Source organism: Styela clava, chromosome 2 (genome assembly GCF_964204865.1).
Source record: "Styela clava chromosome 2, kaStyClav1.hap1.2, whole genome shotgun sequence".
Lineage (NCBI taxonomy): Eukaryota > Metazoa > Chordata > Ascidiacea > Stolidobranchia > Styelidae > Styela > Styela clava.
The window spans coordinates 8,514,044-8,536,042 of record NC_135251.1 but is presented as its reverse complement, the minus strand read 5'-3'; the positions used below and the strand labels follow the sequence as shown (position 1 = coordinate 8,536,042).

The following is a 21,999-nucleotide window of genomic DNA, read 5'->3' as shown; positions in this document are numbered from 1 at the left end:
CTCTGTGTGCATTCGCAGGCTTGAATCATGTGGGCGATTGTCGCACGCGAACGGATTGCTGGACTCGTCTTCGCAGTAAGGTACGGTAGTTTGCGTATCCCAGTGGTCGGCAAAATACGGCCGGAGTAAAATAATCTGGCCCGGGACCATTCACTGAATGGACCTTTCCCCGACCTTTGACCGCGGAAAATTCTTCCCATACTTTACCATTTTGAAATTTTCGGTGCTTATTTTAAGAATGGTTTCGCGAGTTGTTGCCTGTAAAATGGAATATGTTTCTTTCAAACTATCATTCTAATACACACCATTGAACAATCTGTTTTTTAAAGTACCGATGAAGAATTTTAGCCTAGTCTACCACAGCTATTTCTACACTAATTTGAGATTGCTGTATTTAATCTGAAACTCATAGGAAGACAAAGTAATCATTGACTTATTTGGTTTAAATTTCCGAAAAGCAACTAAAAACTAACGAATATGTTTCAAAACGCGAAAATGAGGTAATGTTCACCACCACGCATGAAAATCTGTCTGAGTGAGCGTGTTTGAGAGCCTGAGCGGATGCGAAAGGGGGCATTGTTACGTTTTTGCATCTTGCTGATTGGCCAATGTCACGAAGTAAACAAGGAAGTCTATGCTCGGGGAAACATCCAAACGGCGGTTTTGACGATGACATTTTTTTATTTATAATCTACGCTCGAGGAGTAAATTAATTTTTTTTACGTAACAGAATTTATCGTGAGACACGTTTGAACTAAATTTTATTATATCCTAAAAATCCCATTGAACAGCTAGCTACTCGTTTAACGAGCCTACAATTTAATTATAATTAGACGCATAGAAACACGAAGAGAAGTTGATTCTGAGGGAAGGTGTTCAATAGCACAGTCAATATTCGAATATATGGCAAAGCAATAAGGAAATAAAATTTATATTCTATTCGAGAGATTCATCACTGCTTACTTTTTGTAAGAATGTATCTTCTTAAAAAAAATCTTTATCAAAATTTCACAAATCATGCGATAATATTCACTTCGATGTTTGGAAGTACATATTTGTACGAACAATTATTTTCGAAAATGAACATCACAAAGAACAAGCAAAGAACTGGGATTAGTGATGCCCATTTAGAAAATATTTCAATCTTGGCGTCGTAAAGCTATCCAGCGTGATGCAGCAACAAGACAGTGTCACATTAAATGTCATTGTAATATTTTTTTAATAAGACGACTGAGTTGAGTTCACGAATTGTCGCAGTTTTCGCGCGCTGTTCTGTTTTTAACTTTCAAAAAATATATGCGACCCGCAAAAGACTAGCAACCCTGAATTTTGTCCTGCGAGCGACATAAAATTTGCCGACCCCTGGGCCGTAGCCGATAGTCGGTCACGGCTTCTTCCACATCCGAGTTCATGAATCCAAAAACAAATGGCTGGTTAATTATGGACCGGTGATCAGACTGGAGGCCGTAGTAGAATGAGGAATCGGGGATGAATTTTACCGGAGGATTTTCGTGCAGGTCATCAGGCTGTACGGATGAATGAGATGTACGAAAATCATTATTATAAGTTTTGGAAAATTACCTTTGTTTTCATTATTTTAATGTGAAATGGGGTGAATTTAGGAAGTGAAATGCCATAAGGCAAGTGTACACGGCGGTTTTTGAGGAGATAGAACCCTGGATTCTTCCATTACGACCTATTATATGATGAAAAAAACGTTTTCAGTCGTGTTACTATTGCTATCAAAACGACGAAATCGCCTTTCCACCAGTAAACGGGGTAATTTCAGATATAATAAAACAAAACTCGCTGAAGAACACCAAGCTCATCTATCTCATAAAACACTATAAACTATGATTTGTCTTTTTATTTGGTCTGTAATATATTCGTTTCTGACTTTACATTTTTTTGTATTGCCGGGGGGCGATGAAGTTGTATAAACTACTTTAGGGGGGCGATGGTCAAAAAAGTTTGGGAACCACTGGATTAGACATCGTTGAGACTGGGAATTACATTTGTTTTTTAAATGTTTGGTTCTCAGGACTGGTGTATATAGTGAAGTTGCAAAATTGCGTATGTTCCTAAGTCATAGGCACATTTCTGCGTAAGTCACAGTGCGCCATTGTGACGTCACATACCTGCGTCATACAAATCACCGTACATACTATGCACCCAGTATAATACTATCTCTTAAAAATATCTTAATTCGATAATGTGTCCTTTCATACACACTGTAAGACTAAAAATATAAATTCTTGACTTTTTTAAAGGAAAACAATCGAATGGAAAAAAAAAATGAAAAATTGAAAAAAAAAGACTGAAAAGTTGCTAATAGCGGCATTCTATTGCAATTTTTCTGAATGCCGATTATTTTCGTCAGCGTTGCGTGGTAATAATAAATACCTCAATAAATAAATACCTCTATCTTCGTATTTATTATTTTTATATGACACTATTCCAACGATAGATGTATAACTTATGCCACGAGCACGACGATTACCTGTTTTTTTTTTTATCTCGACCGGAAATTTGGTTTCAGTGAAATAACAGTAATGAACTCTTCATTTGAGTTTTGCATTCCGAAAAGTTTTTGTGGTAAATTGTGATAACTTCTTGTGAATTGCGGTTAAATAAAAAAAGTAGGGTATTAAATAGGCCAATAGTATTCTGTCAAATGCAACGTTATCAGTGGTTTAAAAGACATGTTCTATTCTTTTGTATTAAATTCCCAAATGTGATATCTCAAACCTCATATAATAATTATATCAGCACTTGAACACATCGCAATTTTAACATTTTTTTAAAATGCGTGGAGTTTCCGCATTTTAAGTAACAAAATGCGCACCGGATTATATTACGCAGTGTCAATAAATTGCTTAGATTGTTTTTGTTTAGCATATGAAGGTTCGACGATTTTTAGGCATTATCGGGTTACAGTACTGGGCTCTTTACACAAATAACTAAATATTTTTTTGGTTATTGTATTTTAATCAAAGGAATCTTTCAAAATAACAAAAAATTATAATAAAAGCATTCGGGAGACTGAAACAGTCGTCAAATTATTACCCCGAGCAGTATTAATAAGTTTTATTATCTTAAAAATACAATACAAACGACACATATTATTCAAATCACCCTATAAATTGTATCGATAGGTTCATCTTTATTTGTTCCTAATCTTGCTAGAAATACATCATAGCTAACCATATATATATAATCGTTGAATATTTATTTTACAGATCGATGAATTAACCCTATCTGACAAAACCATGAAGGCTGAAGCATTCCGAAAATTTACTGAAGTTGCCTCAATTACAAATGCAGGACAAGTATTGTTCATCAACTGTAGTCTAACAAGCGAAAAACTGAAAGTATTTAGGCAGGGAGCTGCTGACCGTGGCTTAAAAGTAAGAAAATGTAAACTTGTTGATAACGGTTTTTATCATGTTTTTGTATTTTCAAATGTGAATCACACTTGATGAGTTTTGAATTACATTTTCTTCACATGCGATTTACATAAGTATTTATTAAATTAACGCTGTTTTGATCAACTATTCGTAAATTTAAGCTGTTTCGCAACAATTTTCTACAGATTGTTGCTTAAATATGTTTTTTTGGTTCAATTTAATGGATATTATATGCGGCGACATTTTGAATTGAGTGGCGAATAAAATCACCTGTGTTTCTTTCTTTGAGTTCGGGTAGTTTTGTCCGATTTATGTATAAGTAAGGGCATAAATTATTAAAATCAGAAAAATTTCATTGTACCATAAGGACCAGGATTTTAGGTCAATTTTAAATTACATTAAATAATGGACGCAATTATAGCGTTCGGAATATTCTCGGGTTATTCGATATTACAGAAACATTGCAATTTATTTTCATTCTTTTCAAAAGGGAATTTAAATCTGTCGGTATCACTCCGAACTGCCGAACTGTTTGTACTTTCATATCTTGTTATCATATCCAAAATGTCATGCTCGATGATCCATAATTTTTATTTTGTAATCCCATGGATATACCGTAATGTGCTTGTTTTAACTTAAACACTGACCGATAAGTATGTCTGCGTTCGCCGCGATTTAACGCACTATGAAAAATCTATATATTTTAGGCGAACAATGAGCCTGATCATTTCCTAGTAAGACAAAACGTAAGAGATATTTGGATACAATGATGTAAATTACCAACAATTATCAATCAATGCATTAATCAATGCATTAATCTAAAAATCTTTAAAAACAATCAAAAATTAAACAAAGATTAAGGATATTTAAAAGTCGCTAAAATTTTTTGCCTTGGATATCGGTTATAAGTCAGTAAATTATATTTCCGCAAATTATCCCGAGTCTCGCTATTATTTCTTTGCACTTCTATATCTTGTGACCCGAGGACGTGCCCCCAGCGTGAAAACTTGTTACTACTTTATCATCTTTAACATTGAGTGAAGTCAAGATAAATTTACGTCTCATAATAGAAGAAAAATACTATACGAGAATAATTAATAATTTTGAAATCATTGTTTAACCCAAATATTTCAAACATCTTCCAAAAAAAAATTCCAAACATTTCTTCCGCATTGACGACAATCCCTTTGGCGGCAAATGTATATAAATATTCTGCTACTTACAATTGGCTGTTTAATCTTTTGGATTCTTATTATTAAATTCGATAGGAACTCATGGTTTTTCAATAAATTGAAATGAAATATAAATATTTCTTTTTCTACAATGACAAATGTAGCTGAAGTATAATCGATATTAATAACATATTCTGTCCGTATTTACTCTCTTTATATAACAATTATCTCTTTGCATGCGTATGTATTCAGCCTCAAAAAAAACGATACCTATTTTTTTCTCCCGCTCGGAAATTTGAGTTTACTGGGGAAAACGAGTTATTATATAATCGTCTTGTAAGTGATGCTAAAATAATCAAGAAGTGGATACGCAACCAAAAACTCCTATAGATTAAAATGCGGCATGATAAAATAGTAAAAATAAAACAACGAACACCATAAATGCACGACGATTCATGTTAAGACAATGTCAAATGCGAAATCTGTTGCAGACAATAACATATCGTCACCGAATTGCCTAAGTCATTTTTGGTTTTTCACAAAATAGTTATTTAGGTAATGCTGCCAACTGTCTGTTAACTCAGATTTTATCCCAAGAATTCCGAACCCCATAAAAATGAAGATTTTGTGTGGCATGCTTATTCTTGCTATTGTTTCGTCATAGTGAATTGTCATTGTTTAACGCAGGACTATTGTGACGTCACAAAAGCAAAATAGGATCTGCGAAGTATTTTCGAGTTTTTGCATCTTAGATTCTAGCTTAGCGCTTATGATTTTGAAATTTACACTCAAGCGTAGAAAAGTGTGTAATGGTGATATTCACTATGTTAGTCCAATTCACATTTATTGGCTTTTATTCAATGGTGCATTGCTCTTTTATTCTTTATATTTTTTAAATATGGAAAGCCTTATTTTAGGTATACAAGAGCAGAGCGCAGTATATTGATGACATATATGTTTTGAACATAAAAACAATGTTATTGAAACAGATAAGCTATTTTTGGATTGGACGTCGTAGACACTGGGAATTACATTTGTTTTTTAAATGTTTGGTTCTCAGGACTGGTGTATATAGTGAAGTTGCAAAATTGTGTATGTTCCTAATTCATAGGCACATTTCTGCGTAAGTCACAGTGCGTCATTGTGACGTCACATACCTGCGTCATACAAATTACCGTACATACTACGCACCCGGTATGATACTATCTCTTAAAAATATCTTAATTTAATAATGTGCCCTTTCATACACACTGTAAGACTAAAAATATAAATTCTTGACTTTTTTAAAGGAAAACAATCAAATGAAAAAAAATTGAAAAATTGAAAAAAAAAAGACTGAAAAGTTGCTAATAGCGGCATTCTATTGCAATTTTTCTGAATGCCGATTATTTTCGTCAGCGTTGCGTGGTAATATTAAATACCTTAATAAATAAATACCTCTATCTCCGTATTTATTATTTTTATATGACACATTTCCATCGACAGATGTATAACTTATGCCACGAGCACGACGATAACTAGTTTTTTTTTTTATCTCGCCCTGAAATTTGATTCCAGTGAAATAACAGTAATGAACTCTTCATTTGAGTTTTGCATTCCGAATAGTTTTTGGGGTAAATTGTGATAACTTCTTTTGAATTGCGGTTAAATAAAAAAGTAGGGTATTAAATAGGCCAATAGTATTCTGTCAAATGCAACGTTATCAGTGGTTTAAAATACATGTTCTATTCTTTTGTATTAAATTCCCAAATGTGCTATATATCAAACCTCATATATTAATTATATCAGCACTTGAACACTTCGCAATTTTAACATTTTTTTTAAAATGCGTGGAGTTTCCGCATTTTACGGAACAAAAAGCGCACCGGATTATATTACACAGTGTCAATAAATTGCTTAGATTGTTTTTGTTTTAGCATATGAAGGTTCGACGATTTTTAGGCATTATCGGGTTACAGTACTGAGCTCATTACACAAATAGCTAAATATTTTTATGTTTATTGTATTTTAATCAAAGGAATCTTTCAAAATAACAAAAAATTAAAAAAAACATTCGGGAGACTGAAACAGTCGTCAAATTATTACCCGAGCAGTATTAATAAGTTTTATTATCTTAAAAATACAATACAAACGACACATATTATTCAAATCATCCTATAAATTGTATCGATAGGTTCATCTTTATTTGTTCCTAATCATGCTAGAAATACATAATAGCTAACCATATATATATAATCGTTGAATATTTATTTTACAGATCGATAAACTAATCCTATCTGACAAAACCATGAAGGGTGAAGCATTCCGCGAATTTACTGAAGTTGCCTCAATTACAAATGCAGGACAAGTATCGTTCATCAACTGTAGTCTAACAAGTGAAAAACTGAAAGTATTTAGGCAGGGAGCTGCTGACCGTGGATTAAAAGTAAGGAGATGTAAACTTGTTGATAACGTTTTTTAATCATGTTTTTGTATTTTCAAATGTGAATCACACTTGATGAGTTTTGAATTACATTTTCTTCACATGCGATTTACATAAGTATTTATTAAATTAACGCTGTTTTGATCAACTATCCGTAAATTTAAGCTGTTTCGCAACAATTTTCTCCAGATTGTTGCTTAAATATGTTTTTTTGGTTTAATTTAATGGATATTATATGCGCGACATTTTGGAATGAGTGGCGAATAAAATCACTTATATTTCTTTCTTTGAGTTCGGGTAGTTTTGTGCGATTCTTGTATAAATAAGAGCATGAATTAATAAAATCGGAAAAATGTCATTGCTCCATATGGACCAGGAAATTTTAAATTACATTATACAATGGACGCAATGATAGTGTTAGGATTATACTCGGGTTATATTTGGAATTCAAATCTGTTGGTATCACTCCTAACGGTTTGAACTGCATTATCTTTTTTTTTTTATATTATAAATGTCATGCTCAATGATCCGCCAATTTTTTTTTGTGATCCCATCGATTTACCGTGATACCCTTGTTTTAAAACACTGACCGATAAGTATGATTGCGTTGGCCGTTAAATGATTTAACGCACTGTGAAAAATCTATATATTTTACGCGAACAATGAGGCTGATCAGTCCCAGGACGATATTACATAAGACATGTATGGATGTAATTTAACAACAATTAACAATAATCAATGCATTAATATTGGTTCGAATTAAATTATTTCTGATCTTACAAAAGTTTTACGTTGGTAATATTTTAGATTGCAAATAAAAACAATAAATTTATATCAAGATATAGCTGTATTTATATACTCTATTATATGTGGTTTCAGTGTTAGATATTCCGAACACAAATATAATAATATAAAACAATTTACAATATTTATCTGTCGCTAAATACGCTTGCATTGGAAAACATTGTTGGTTTATTTTTTTACTAAAAGTTAATTCCTCTAAAAAATTATTATTTTGTTAATGCGTGTATATTGCAATCGCACGAGAAGGTACATTTACACATCTCATGCTGAGCACTTATCATATGCAGCCCTATGAATCCTGTAATATGTCATGCATTTGCATTAATTGAGGCTAGTTTAATAAAGGAGAAAAAATGCCAAACGCATCAAATAAAATCTTTCCGAGTTTTTGTATTTTGCAGCAACAAGAGGAATATTTTTTTTTTCCGTAATTTTTTATGGCTTATCGAATATTTCAAGTTACGAGCAGCCATACGCTTCACATGTTCAAACACTCACATTTTCGTTCGTAACATTATACTACAATACTTGTGTTATATTTAAAACCTTTATAAAATTTTATAGTAAAATGATAATTGACAACTTTGCGCAGCGGATGCAAGGTTGTCGTTATGGCTGAGGAGATTCCTTGGAACATATTCTGAATATAACTTTTCTGAAACGCATAACCTATATTACTGGTAGGTTGGAGTGTAAACAAAATAAACTCCCTTCTTTTAAATCTGATTTTTTATCAAATTATTAGATCTGTGTTAATTTGAGGTCACCATATCTTCTATACACTTACGAGTATATGACCCCACAGACCCCGACTAACAAATTTTGTTAGAATCTTCCGGCTGTTTAATATCTTACCCATATAAATTATTCACGACAAATACATATTCAAATTTTACTATCTTTATGTATAAAATATATTGTATTCAGTGTAATTAAAGTTCCTAATTACATTAAAATTATTATTTCCATAATATTTTTCAGATCAACACTTTATACCTAGCAGACAAGATCATGAGGCCAAAAGCATTTCATGAATTCGCTCAAGTTGCCTCAACCGTTGAAGCAGGGAAAGTAGAGTTTGGTGTCTGTAATCTGACATGTGAAAAGCTGAATGAATTTGCACAAGGAGCAACTGATTTTGCTCTGAAAGTAAGATAATGGAAAATTGTTTAATTAACTTTTAAAAATCAGTCGTATCAGAGTGTGTTTCAATTCAATTCTGTATACCGGCGTGCTTTACGCGATTCTAAATTATGATGTAAAATGCAAGGTAAATATTCCAAAATGCATGCGAATAGATCTTTATTCAATTTTTTGCATTCGGAAAGAATGGTGTGAACTCTCTCGCCGCACGTTAGCCCATATGGGCTTTTCAACGCTATTAAGGCTAGCGCATGGTAACCTACTGTTAATATCGCTCTTAGCTGTTATTAACGCAATGCCCTGATATGAGAGAAGCGATAAAACCTTCCAGCCGTGACGCGAAGTGCGAATCATATAAATAGCGTAGATTTCAAAATCGCCTGTCAGACGTCTGAAAATGTCGACTCAGCTCAGACAGGAAATACTCCTTTATGAAGGACTTATTACTTATCGATCTTAAGATCGGTAAGTATATTGATAGGTATTTGTTGGATCTCCGCTCTATAGGAGACCCTTATTATCAGTCGTTCTGTCTGTCTGTCTGTCTGTCTGTCTGTCTGTGTATCTGTCTGTCTGTCTGTTTAGATGTAGCGTCTTAATGGCTGGACCAATCTGGATGAAATTTTTCACATGGGTTATCCTGTCACCCTAGTAATGTGCGTTTTATAGAAAGTCCAGATAAATGTTTCGTTTCCATGGTAACAACGAAAAACGCTCCGATCGTTATGAAATTTCTATTTTTTTTTCACAGTTTATCGCCGTTTTCGCGCCAACCAAGTCGAAAATTAAAATTCCAAGAGCGCTTCCTTCCGCATGGCAAAGTACTCTTTCCAATAAGTCGTCTTTGGTCTCGATACTTCATAAACTGGAGAAGCCTTAGGGATTTCAGTGAACATAATTTCCCCATTTAGTCACAGTATATCAGTCACGTGAGTATGTCAACGGAACGCGCAGCGTTTGAAATGAACTCAACGGAACTGGTGAGCCGGTGCAGGTGTTCTTGATATACGGAATTATTATTTGCTTGGGATTTGATGTACTTCTCGCTGTTAGTGGGTGGTTCACCTAAACGCTGGCTACAGTTTCTTTAACTATTTAAGTCTATAAATTAGGATTGCTATATCCGAATCAAACTGGTAAGCAGACATCGTTGTATAAATATGATAAACGAGAATATCGGTTGGAAACCGAAGACTTATCGATCGATAGTTAGGGGATCCCCCAAAACAGAAACTGCAGTTTCGATTCATCCGCTCTTGTAACTTGCGCACTGCGCATCGCACACACACAATCGGCGGGTTTCAAAATTCTCTCGCTTTACAAAAATCTAGATCACTATATCAATAATTGATTGATAACTCGCTAATTATACGACATAATTCGCCCAAAATCAATAGGGATCTGGTACGAGATAAAATGAATGCACATGCAAAATCTGGAGCAGATTCAATCTCGCTTTCGTGAGATATCGCGTGCATCTAACAGACACACAGACACACAGACATACATACATACAGACAAATACCTATCAATATACTTACCGATCCTAAGATCGATAAGTAATAATCCTATTAAACCGTAAAGTACCGGGAAAATGTTGAGTCTTGCATGTATATATGTTCCTTCAGCTTAAGTTGTAATCATAATGCCTAGGGGATTTCAGTGAACATCATTTTCTCATTCAGTCACAGTATATCAGTCACGTGAGTATGTCAACGGAACGCGCAGCGTTCGAAATGAACTCAACGGAACTGGTGAGCCGGTGCAGGTGTTCTTGATATACGGAATTTGAAATACGCCGTCATTGCCCCGCAACAAATGATCGTCAGCTAGTGCAAAACCTACTCGCCTCTCGCCTATTTCTTGCGAGGAAATTTTCATGAATTCACTTCCAAGCGCACAAATTAAAGAGATTTAAATCTGATCGAAGTTAGGCCGACCACTAAAGTGCTACAGAGACTAAAATGAATTGGATCCTCGCGATATACTGTATGCCGCGGGCCTGGGTGTCAGCGGAGATCCTGGACGCCTACCGGCTTGTCTGTATGTATGTCTGTCTGTGTGTCTGTTAGATGCACGCGATATCTCACGAAAGCGGGATTGAATCTGCTCCAGATTTTGCATGTGCATTCATCTTATCTCGGACCAGAAGCCTATCGATTTTGGGCGAAGTATGTCGTATAATTAGCGAGTTATCAATCAATTATTGATATAGTGATCTAGATTTTTGTGAAGCGAGAGAATTTTGAAACCCGCCGAGTGTGTGTGTGCGATGCGCAGTGCCAAGTTACAAGAGCGGATGAATCGAAACTGCAGTTTCTGTTTTGGGGGATCCCCTAACTATCGATCGATAAGTCTTCGGTTTCCAACCGATATTCTCGTTATTGTTTTAGCATGTATTTTCAGTCATACTAAGTATCCCTGGCCATCCCTGGCGCTGTGTTGTTTTGATAAATATGATTTCGACTGCTCCATAGTTGGCAGAGGTATGGAGATTTTTTGTATGTAAAAAAAACGTAAAATTAATAGTAATTTTAACGCGCAAATGCGCGTATGGGATTGTTTACGTCGTTCTACGCGGATTTCCGTCGAAAAATCTAATTTTTTTGCATTGGGGGTGGTCTGTGCAGTAATAATAAGAGCTGTGACGTCATCAAAGTCGGTAATTGGACCTTGAACTTGACAATACTGTAAATACAATTGTGAATTTCAGAGTAATAATCATTTATGCTATAATAGTCGTTTCCGGTATTGTTATGTTAGGAAAAACTTGACGAAAACGTTGAAGAAAAAATTAATCAATTAGGAATTAGTTATTAACCCTCTACTGTACACAGAATATCTCAAAGTCCAATTTTTTTTTTAGAAATTTTTGAAATTTTTTTGCAAAATTTTTTTTTCGAGGAGTGTGTTTTAAAGATATATTGCTAAATAGAACTCTAGCAGACGCTTTTAAAAAGCCATGAGTAAAGCTTTAGGGCTTAATGGTTGACAAAAAAAATAAGTTTAAAAATACCCATAAAATGATCAGGGATTTGAGCGGTCGGAAGGATAAATGTATTTATTTGGGATAAATTCTTGTGCATTTTGATCGAATAAAAAAGTTGGCTATTAAATAGCTCAATAGTAATTTGTAAATAAGAACTTCAACAGTGCAAAAGATCAATGATGTGCAATTATATTGGATTAAATTCTTGAATATGCTATATCTCAAACCTCATATATTATATCAGCGCTTGTCGCTTAAACATATCCCGCTTTTGACACTTTCCGCATATTTTAAGAATTCCACAATTTTACGGACCACAACGCGCACCGGATTATGTGACGCACTGTCATAAAATTGCTCAGATTGTTTTTGTTTTATCCTACACAAGTCGCACCGGGCTATAAGTGCAAAATTTTCAAGAAATATCGGGGTACAGTACAGAGCTCATTACACAAATAACTCAATATTTTCATGGTTATTTTATTGTATTCAAAAGAATTCATCCAAAACAACCGAGAATCAAATAAAGAATTCGGGATACTAAAAAGTCGCTAAAACTTTTTGCTGTGAACATCGGTTATACGTCGGTAAACTTTATTTCCGTAAATTATACCGAGTCTCGCTATCATCCCCCTGCACTTCTACGTCTTGTGAGCCGAAGACGTGCCTCCTGAGTGAAAACTTGTTATAACTTGATCACCCTTGTCATGGAGTGAAATCAATATAAATTTATGTAATAGACGGGAAATACTACGATTTTGCATTCTTTAAAAGCAACAAAAAACGAACGAAAGTTTTGTTTTTGGCAATCAGTGAACTTTTCACTGTGTTCAACTAAACAACGAAATCAACAGATATATTAAATATATAACATAATAAATAATATTACATTATATAGCGCAAGACAAAATCTAGGTTCTGGACAAAAACAAAATTTGGCTTTCCGATCTGGGATGGAGTCTTTAGAACTCAGAAAATTAATAGCGATAGGGCCAGAGAAAAGCGGATTGGTTACTTGGCCTGTTTATGAACTTTGTGTACATCAGATATATAGACCTAAATATATCTATTTTTATGAATTTAGCAAATTTATTGAATTTTATTCAAATGAGAAGCTCACGGAATGGAATGGGACAGGCTTAAATTTATATGAGGTGGGTATAGGACGGGATAGAAAATAAGCCCAATCGACAATCCTGAATATTACATAAACCAAAACGCTTCTCTAGACCCTCAATGAATAAAAAAAACTGGAGAATTGTGCTCGATGGATCACGTCCTATTGAACCCCTGTTAATGTTTCTCATATATCATCAAATAATTTCATACTGTTCCATGTCAAGATTATTAAGGCACATCCACACGCCAACGATATGAATATTTCACAGTGTAATATCATTAAAAGAGCCAGATAGGGGTTTGTCCAGTTGGAAGTTCTAAAGTAAAAAAAAAAACGGGAAAAGACTGAAATGGCGGAAAGTTAGTTCAAACCACCCCAAAACAACTTCACCCGATAGGTTGCGTCGATCTGCATGGTCACTGTTGGTACGCGGGGACGTAGTAACTTGCCAAAATGCAAATTCAAACATTGTAACACACGACTGATACCATCCAGATATAGTATGAGCGTGGAAGCTGATTTTTACGTTGTACCAACGTGGTGACTGAAGAGATGATTTTTAGAGAGAATACTGTCAATAAAGTATGGGATAATATTTTGGTTCTAATATTTTTTTTTTTCGGTTGAAATACAGATGTAATGTGAAAAAATTGATTGTAAGAAATCATATTCAAATTACGCGTGAACTTAGGATTTTTTTTAATACATTTGCAAGATCTGGATGGTCGAAAACGACATCTATTAATCAACAGAATTGAGTGCATGGGCGTTTTGGACCGGTCAAGAGGTCCATGATTATATTATAAGTAATCGGTCTTATTGATTTTTTTTTATTCCCAAGAATGAATATGAGAAACAACAACTTCTCTAAAATTATCCAGTGCTGCTTCCTCCTTAGTGAATAAAGCAAATGACAAAATGATATTCCGATCAGAATAAATTAGTTTGTTTTAATCGTTTAAAAATACAATACAAACGGAACCAAATTTTTCCAGTGGCCTCAAGTACAGAAGCAAATTCATTGACATTTCACTACTAGAGTCTGGTTAGAGATAAATGTTGACCCACCCGGGAGAGAATCTTCTTATTTCAGCCCAATTTTTCAAAAATATTATTACTGTTTGTTTAATAAATGCATTACTAGGGCATTGTAAAAGTAGAATTCTGAAATAATAATATTTTATGAGTTTGCAATTATTCTATTTAAATCGGTATATTTTATTCAATTTTTATGTTGCAAAAAATAGGCAAATTGAATAGTTTCCCCCTCAAACGCACTGCTAGACAAAAATATCTAAATTCCTAACTATTGTTTAATAAAATATCCAATGAATATTTAGATGATTAAAGGAAAAAGAAAAGAAAAAAAAGTTTTGCGTTTTCTATTACATATACGCAATAAACAATTTTTTTTTTCTGATAAAGCGCCGAACTATCAACCATACGTGAAGATAATTTGAAGGTTGTAATTACGCTAGTTATGCATAATAGTTCTGAAAATTATGGAGGTTCCGTTTCGATTACGGGAACTGGCTTCTACTTTCCGATGTAATATGGAAACTCCCTTTTATCACTCACTATGGAATTCGTAAGCAATCATATTCATTGGTCAAATGCAATTTGAGAGTCATCTTGAATACACATTTGAATTGATGATATTGAGATAATCGTTTATTTTTTAATTTTACAGATTGATAATTTAATTGTATCAGACAAGACCATGGAGTGCGAAGCATTCCACACATTTGCTGAAGTTGCCTCAATTACAAAAACAGATTATGTTTTGTTTTTCAACTGTAGTCCAACAAGCGAAAAACTGAATGCATTTGGACAAGGAGCTGCTGATCGTGGTTTGAAAGTAGGGAAATCTTGTTGATAAAACTTTTTTACTATGTTTATGTATTTTGAATGTGAATCACACTGTTCTTTTAAATTATCGGAAGATATACTCGCCAAAGATTGCAAAAATATTAACCCTCACGTTTTTATTTCTTGATTCCTGAAGGATTTCATGTTTGACTAAGTGTAAGAATTTATTTCAAGATACAATCTTAAACGAAATGTAAATTTTGTACGAGAGGTATCGTCATGTCTGGGCTCAATCCAGCTAATTTCAGAATATAAAAAAAAATGGACTATTGTGATTTGAAGTTCGTTATTACATGAAAACAAAAACTAAACTCGTATGCCAATGCCCCAATTAAAAAAAATCATAAGATAATCCCGGTTTCAAGAGAAAGGTTATTTAATGCTAATAGTAAGGAATGTGCAAATTAATTTGGGTTAATTGATAATATGGAGTAAATATGTATTTGTACGTTTTTGTTAGATTTTTTTTACGTCTATGCATTTTTAAAGTGAAACATGCTAGATGTGTTTTCAAATACATTTCCAATTATGCGTGTAATACACGAGTATGTATCATGATAAGGCAGGTAAATAAATCCAATAGCTGTTGAATATAGATTTGTAAAAATGTCGATGTAAGTTGTTTGAAATTTGATATTACAAAGTAAATACAAATACCTCATTTGAATTTCATTGATCGTATATTTAATCACTTCTTTAGCAAACATAAGATATAAATGTAGCTTTGCGTATTATGTCGGTTTCCTAACACGCTGTTTTATTTTGATACACCTTATTATTCAACGGGTTATATTATAAACACAAGCGATAAAAACTTACAAGTTCGCCGTAACATTAAAGTTAATAGCTTCATTCTCATTTTACAGATCAATTATTTGGACCTTCAAGATAAGACCATGGAGTCCGACGCATTCCACGAATTTGCCCAAGTTGCCTCAGCCACTGAAGCAGCGACCGTGAGGATTTGCAACTCTAGTCTGTCCAGTGACAAACTGAATGCATTTGCGGAGGGAGCTACAAAATTTGGATTAAAAGTAAGAAGTTGAAATAATGTTATAAGATATTTTAAAAAGGAAGCATGCTATGTAGTGTGTGTTTTAATTATAATTTTATTGAAGGCGCAATTTATTACGGAAATGCTGTTGAACCTTTTCTAATTTTTGGGTAGTTATATTTTACTGAACATGCTTAAAAATTTTGAAAAATTAATTTAAAAAAACAAATATCATATCGATAATGACAAAAATAAAAGAATTATTTTTTTATTATTGTTCAAGTAGCTGTGGAGAGTTTTAATGTTAATGTGCTTAAAATTTTTCAAAAATGAGTTGAAAATAAAATAATATCATATCGATTTTGAAAAAAATATTACATGAAATATATCGTAAACAATGTGAAAACTTTGGCCACGACTTCTTATTTTTGTCTTCAGTTTTGAAATATATGAGCTAAATATTCGATTGAATCCATGATATCAATCTCAAAGTGGTGAATGCGGCATATAAAGACAATTTAGCGCCAAAATAATGTATTTGACAAATGGAATAATAGTGTAAGTGAAAACGAGTCGCAAGTAAGAAGTGTCGAGTTCATGCATACATTTTGGATTCACATAACACACGTTTAATCGCCCCCTTTATTATCAGTTTGTTGACTCTGCTAAACCCCGATACATATAAGTGTGGTGTATTTTAGCCTCTTGAAACTTAAACGAATTAAGACTTTCTTCAGTACAATGAAGTAGATTGTTGGGTCTAAAAATCTATAAATAAATCCATTGTCCACTACCTCACCCACAATGCAATAAATAAACTGTGTAATGCCGAACGGTAAGGACAACGGTGTTTCCATGATAAAGTAACTCCTCTCTTAGCAGTGGCTTTTATTTAGAATGCTCTGTTTAAAGTAAATGGCGTGTAATGCGTCAGTTTACATTTTTTGGTACATGTAACTTTTCTGTACCCGTAATAAGCAGAAAATATTTATATTGATGCATGCGGAAATTATCGAAAAATATTTGCAGATATTTCATTCAATAAATTTGAATATTTCAATACTAGTGGATTCGAAAGAGAATTCGGAGAGTTGTTAAAATAGCCCTCAATACCCCGGCATATATATTTAGCCAAACATATAATGCAACGCAAATAAGCAAAAAAGATGTCTCGCGATTTTATATCATCACCAAAGAGAAACAAAATATTGGATTGAACCCAAATAACAAATTATTTATTTGCTTAGAAAGAATGTGTATCTCATGCAGCGGTTGTTATTTATTTCTATTGTGAGAAAATATTTACAATTATATACGGGTTCTACTTTCTCACGTTTTTGATTCGTAATGTCACGTCAAAATTATTTTAGTACATTATATTATTTGTATTTTTTTTAATTATACAGATCCGGACACTCATTCTAGAAGAGGAAAATCAGCCATCTCAAAATATAGCAAGAAACCTCTTCCAGCTGTTTAGTATTGTCGAAGGAAGACTATTTCGTGACGGTTGGGAAATTGACGAATCAAGTATTAGTGCAATACAATCGGATGAGATTCCGTTAAACAACGTAGTGAGTTTAACAAAACTAATTTAAAAAAAAGTTATGACATAATTTTATTATTGAGCACTAGGAATAATCTGTATACACTGAATTTTTTTTTTGTAACTTGATATGAAATCGAAAGTTAATTATATAATAATGTAAGGTATATATATATATCTTATTTTCAAATCTATTGTTAAATAGAGAAGTAACAAGAATTTAATGTTTCGAAATTCGGATGCCTAATAGAATTAAAATAAAAAATGATGATGATTGTGATGATCAAGTGAATATTAAAACGTTAAAGCAGTTAGAGTGTCTTAATATTATTATTCAGTTTTTTTCTTATTCTTCTAGGTGATAATTCGCTCTAAAGATGGTTTTTAGTCCAGACCTGTTTAGTCTTCACAAATTCAACGCATAAGTAAGTCTAATAAGACAGATTTGAAATAGTGACTACGTTGTGGTATTCAATCAAAGTAGTAATTTATTCTATTCAATCCAAATTTAGAATTCAACCATTTTCCATACACGTACATATTATACGTAATTTAAAATCATGAATAAATTATTTGCTCACGAACATTGATTGCTCACCTGAAGTTTTCTATTAAAAGTTTACATACATATTATCAAAAACTAAATGACCCCATATTAGTTTCACAGGGCCAATATAAATTCCAACGGCGTAGCAGAGTTCCCCAAATGCGGTTTTATTTATTCATGGTCTTTTTCTAACAATTTACTCATAATTTAAATACAATACCTTAACAGTTATTTTTTATTTAAGCAAAATCAATCTCTGACTTCAGCAGACGATCAAATTGGGAATAAAAGCAATGTAATGGATGTCGTGACAATCTTCTTTTTGAAGAAAAACTTTTATTTTAAATGTTATGCAACATACAATAGAAAAACTGTTGATAATCAAATTTATAATAAATTTACATCGTCATATACCAATGGCAAGTGTCACAAAGGATTAGACAACTTTGCAGAGATAGTTCAGAAATTGAATAGAATTAGCTTCCGAATGTTTCTGGAATCGGACATCGTATGATGTTTAATATGCTACATTAGTATTACAAGAATTTTATTAGTAACATTGGTAATTATTATTTGGGAATTTATTATTCCTGACAATAATTGATACTTTTTTGCAATTCGAACTATTTCGAGTACATTTTTCAAAGGTTCCCAAACAGAAAGTCTGACTATGCATGTCTGTATATAAAAAGTGTGATGAATATTTGTAAAAATTAATCACTTTATATCTTCAGTACTGAAAAGAAGTTGAAATGTTCTAAAATGATTAATGAGTTTCACTATTTTGGTTAAACATTATATAACACGGTATGGTAGTCTTTGCAATATTTTGCACTATTTATGTTTTAGATTAGCATGGCTTATACATACAGTGGTTCCCAACCGCCGGTCTGCGAAGCTTTTGTGTCGGTCCGCGAGAAATTCCATTTTGTTGTGTTTATGCCGTCTCAATCGCTTTTCCGAAGACGATGTTGCGTTGGTTTATTACGCAATTTCCCTTTCGCCGTCATATTGCGACATCTTGGCGACGTCTTTCGCGACATCTTGGCGCCGAGTAATCACACTTTTCGCTTATTCGGCTTCGATTCCTCGCAAATGCGCTAAATCAAATCTCTCGCAAGATTCAGAAATCTGAAAATTGGCAGCGTGCTTTTTCTGACCTCCGTGCTTTTCCTGCTTAATATGACCATCCATATAAGAATTTACGCTTATTTCTTCGTTCAAACCAAAAAACAGTCAAGTGCAGTATAATATTCCAGTAAAATAGGAACTTGCTGCCACCCTGCAGGTGGTCACGAGACGCGCAAAAAAGCGTGGGCCGCAGAGATCTTTCCCAGTATTTTGAGCAGGCGCAGTAGGATTTTGAGCCTGGTGCCAAGTTGCCGACGACTTTGTATTATCATGTAAATTCCTTTCGTTTGAGGCGTCGATCAACTGCAGAGGAACTAATATGATAAACCCGATAAAAAAGAAAAAGCTTGATTAAAATTGTGATTCTACTTTACAGTTCAGATTTAAAAAAGAATCACTGTCACTATTTTGGATATCTCTTGATAACGAATACCCATCGTTATGCAATCGAGCAATCAAATTGTTGTCCGTATTTTCAACGAGTTACCTATGCGCGATATGAAATAAGATTTTCATCACTAGCTTTAATTAAAACGAACCGAAGGAATCGGCTGCACGCCGCTGCAGAGTTACGTGTTGCAGAACTTTTTGAGACATCGCATGAAATCCTTTATTGGAAACGAAACAGCAGCAAAATTCTCACTATAGTTAATCGTGTTTGTACATGATTTAGCATTTCCTTTTTTTGTGTAAGATGTTTTATGTGTGCCGTTCTCGCGCATAATGGGGGCCCAGCACTGCATTTCATTACGCAATTCAAACTCATTCATTATGTTTCACTCATTTCAATTTTTTGCCGGCACATTATTTGATAGTTTTTCTTCGTGTGAAATGTTTTTAGGTTTGCCCATTTTGTCCAGAAGCAGATTGAGTGCCCGACATTGCATTATATTACGCAAATAAATGTTATTCTTTTCTGTTACGGTCATTTCAATTTTTTCCGGTCTGCGAGTACATTTAATTTAAATTTACCGGTCCGCCAGGGTAAAAAGGTTGGGAACCACTGGCTTATAATACATAAAATCAAAAAAGATGTATAGAATGTTGAAATAAACTATAATGCAGATTTGATTTTCTTGTTCCATTGCCCGCTACTACTTCTGGGCAATGTGAGTTTATTTCTAAAATGTTCGTTGAAAACTGAAAGTTCGATATTTGACAATATTTCAAGAAATATAGATAACAGAAATCACTAACTTAAGAGAGAGTTGCAATAGATCGACTCGAGTTTCAGTTGTTAGGCAAAATTGAACTTTGAAATTGAAATTGAACCTTTTTTGGACTTTAAAAATTTGAAGTTTATCTGCACCAGTTCAAATTTAATTTGGCATTGTTCAATTAACAAATAAATTGAACACCAAAGAATGTCAAAATACATCATTTTGACCATTTTGCAAACCTATTTCAGATTCAAATATAATAACTTTTTGTTGTCAAGTGAATATGATTTCCTTATCACGCCTTTCACTTCGAAAAATATATATAACTTTCTAGAGAGAATACTATTACAAATACATAGAGCGTAGCTTTATCAATTAACAAGCATCTTAAGATTTATAGTTTCAATTTCATTCAATTGATTTTAATCATTACAAACCAATTTTAAATTTTTAACAATATTCCATTCACCTTTGTCGTAAATAATTGTACACGCGTACATTGTATAAATGCAACAAAATTGATTGTACGTATTTTAAGAATTAGGTATTTGTTGATTTGGAATACATTGCTATTATTAGAAACCAAATATCGGTTATCTGAAAATGTATTGCAGACTTTATTTTCAAACAATATTGTTCTTATAAAAAAATAAAAAATAAAATTATTAACATACAAATTATAACAAAAAGTTAATAATTAAAGTCAAATCCAGAGTTGGTAACATTAAAAAAATGCGTCCGGGGTGTTTGAAAACCTATATCCAAGCACTCGAGCACTTATGAAGCTATATTTATGGCGTTTGCGTTGTTGCTAAATAATTCTTGCATTGCCAATTTTTTTGTGTTCAGAATTTAATAGCAAATTTCGGAAATAATTTGGAGTTGCGTATAAAATGCTTTGGATCAAAATCGAAATATCTGGTACCCTAATCTCATGTTAAAATTGTCCTTTGCTCAATCTGGAACAAACCTAATCTTGATTAGATAATGAGCCAATCGTTCATCCTCGATTTACATTAGACTTTCAAAAACACATAAAAAATTGCAAAAGTAGATTGTGATTCATTTTGATAGCAATCAACGAAGCTGCGACAAAGTTTAATGGCGGGGTTGGCTTAACTACGTCCTTTCTAATCTACTCGATCTTCTCGACTTTCACTTCAGTTGTCACGAGTTCCAGGGGCGCAGACAGGTCGCTCAAGAGGTAAAGTTGAAATAATGTTGGTAACAACCCATGAACTGTCATATATTAATTCAATTCAATGTAGACCAGGGACTATGCTTATTTAAAGGCACTTATACCCAACGGCAATCTCAAGTAATTGAACTAAAATAGAGGGGGGAAGTTGCAACTTCTGATGTAGGACCTGTTCTGGTTACTCTTCACGTAACTGGTTGCGCCTGGAAATGGAGTATCACAGTCTTAGTTAGAGATGCTTGCAAAATTCAATATTTTAATATATTATATGACAACCAGCTTTCCCGTCACGATCAATCGACCTTGATTGTACGACTGAAATGTAAATGTACAAGCATGGGAGGCTATAGTTTTGACCATTTCGTAAAATGTCACGACCCAGAAATCAAATAGTGTAATGTTCGACCATTACAAGGGAACATGCGGGAATGAACTATTTATAAAATGTGTCAACATGTAATAATGTACGGGAGTGTTCAATTAAAATGCTTACTAAA

General features: G+C 33.4%; 1 protein-coding gene across 1 annotated transcript in view; it reads left to right on the top strand.

The window, feature by feature from the left end:
- The window catches only part of LOC144419968 (uncharacterized), a 38,534-nt gene extending 31,494 nt beyond the window's left edge, over positions 1-7,040 (top strand). The window contains exons 9-10 of the mRNA XM_078110252.1: positions 3,240-3,407; positions 6,837-7,040. Coding sequence (XP_077966378.1) covers positions 3,240-3,407; positions 6,837-7,040 — 372 coding nt within the window. The remainder of the gene's footprint in view (positions 1-3,239; positions 3,408-6,836) is intronic.
- Positions 7,041-21,999: the final 14,959 nt, after the last annotated feature.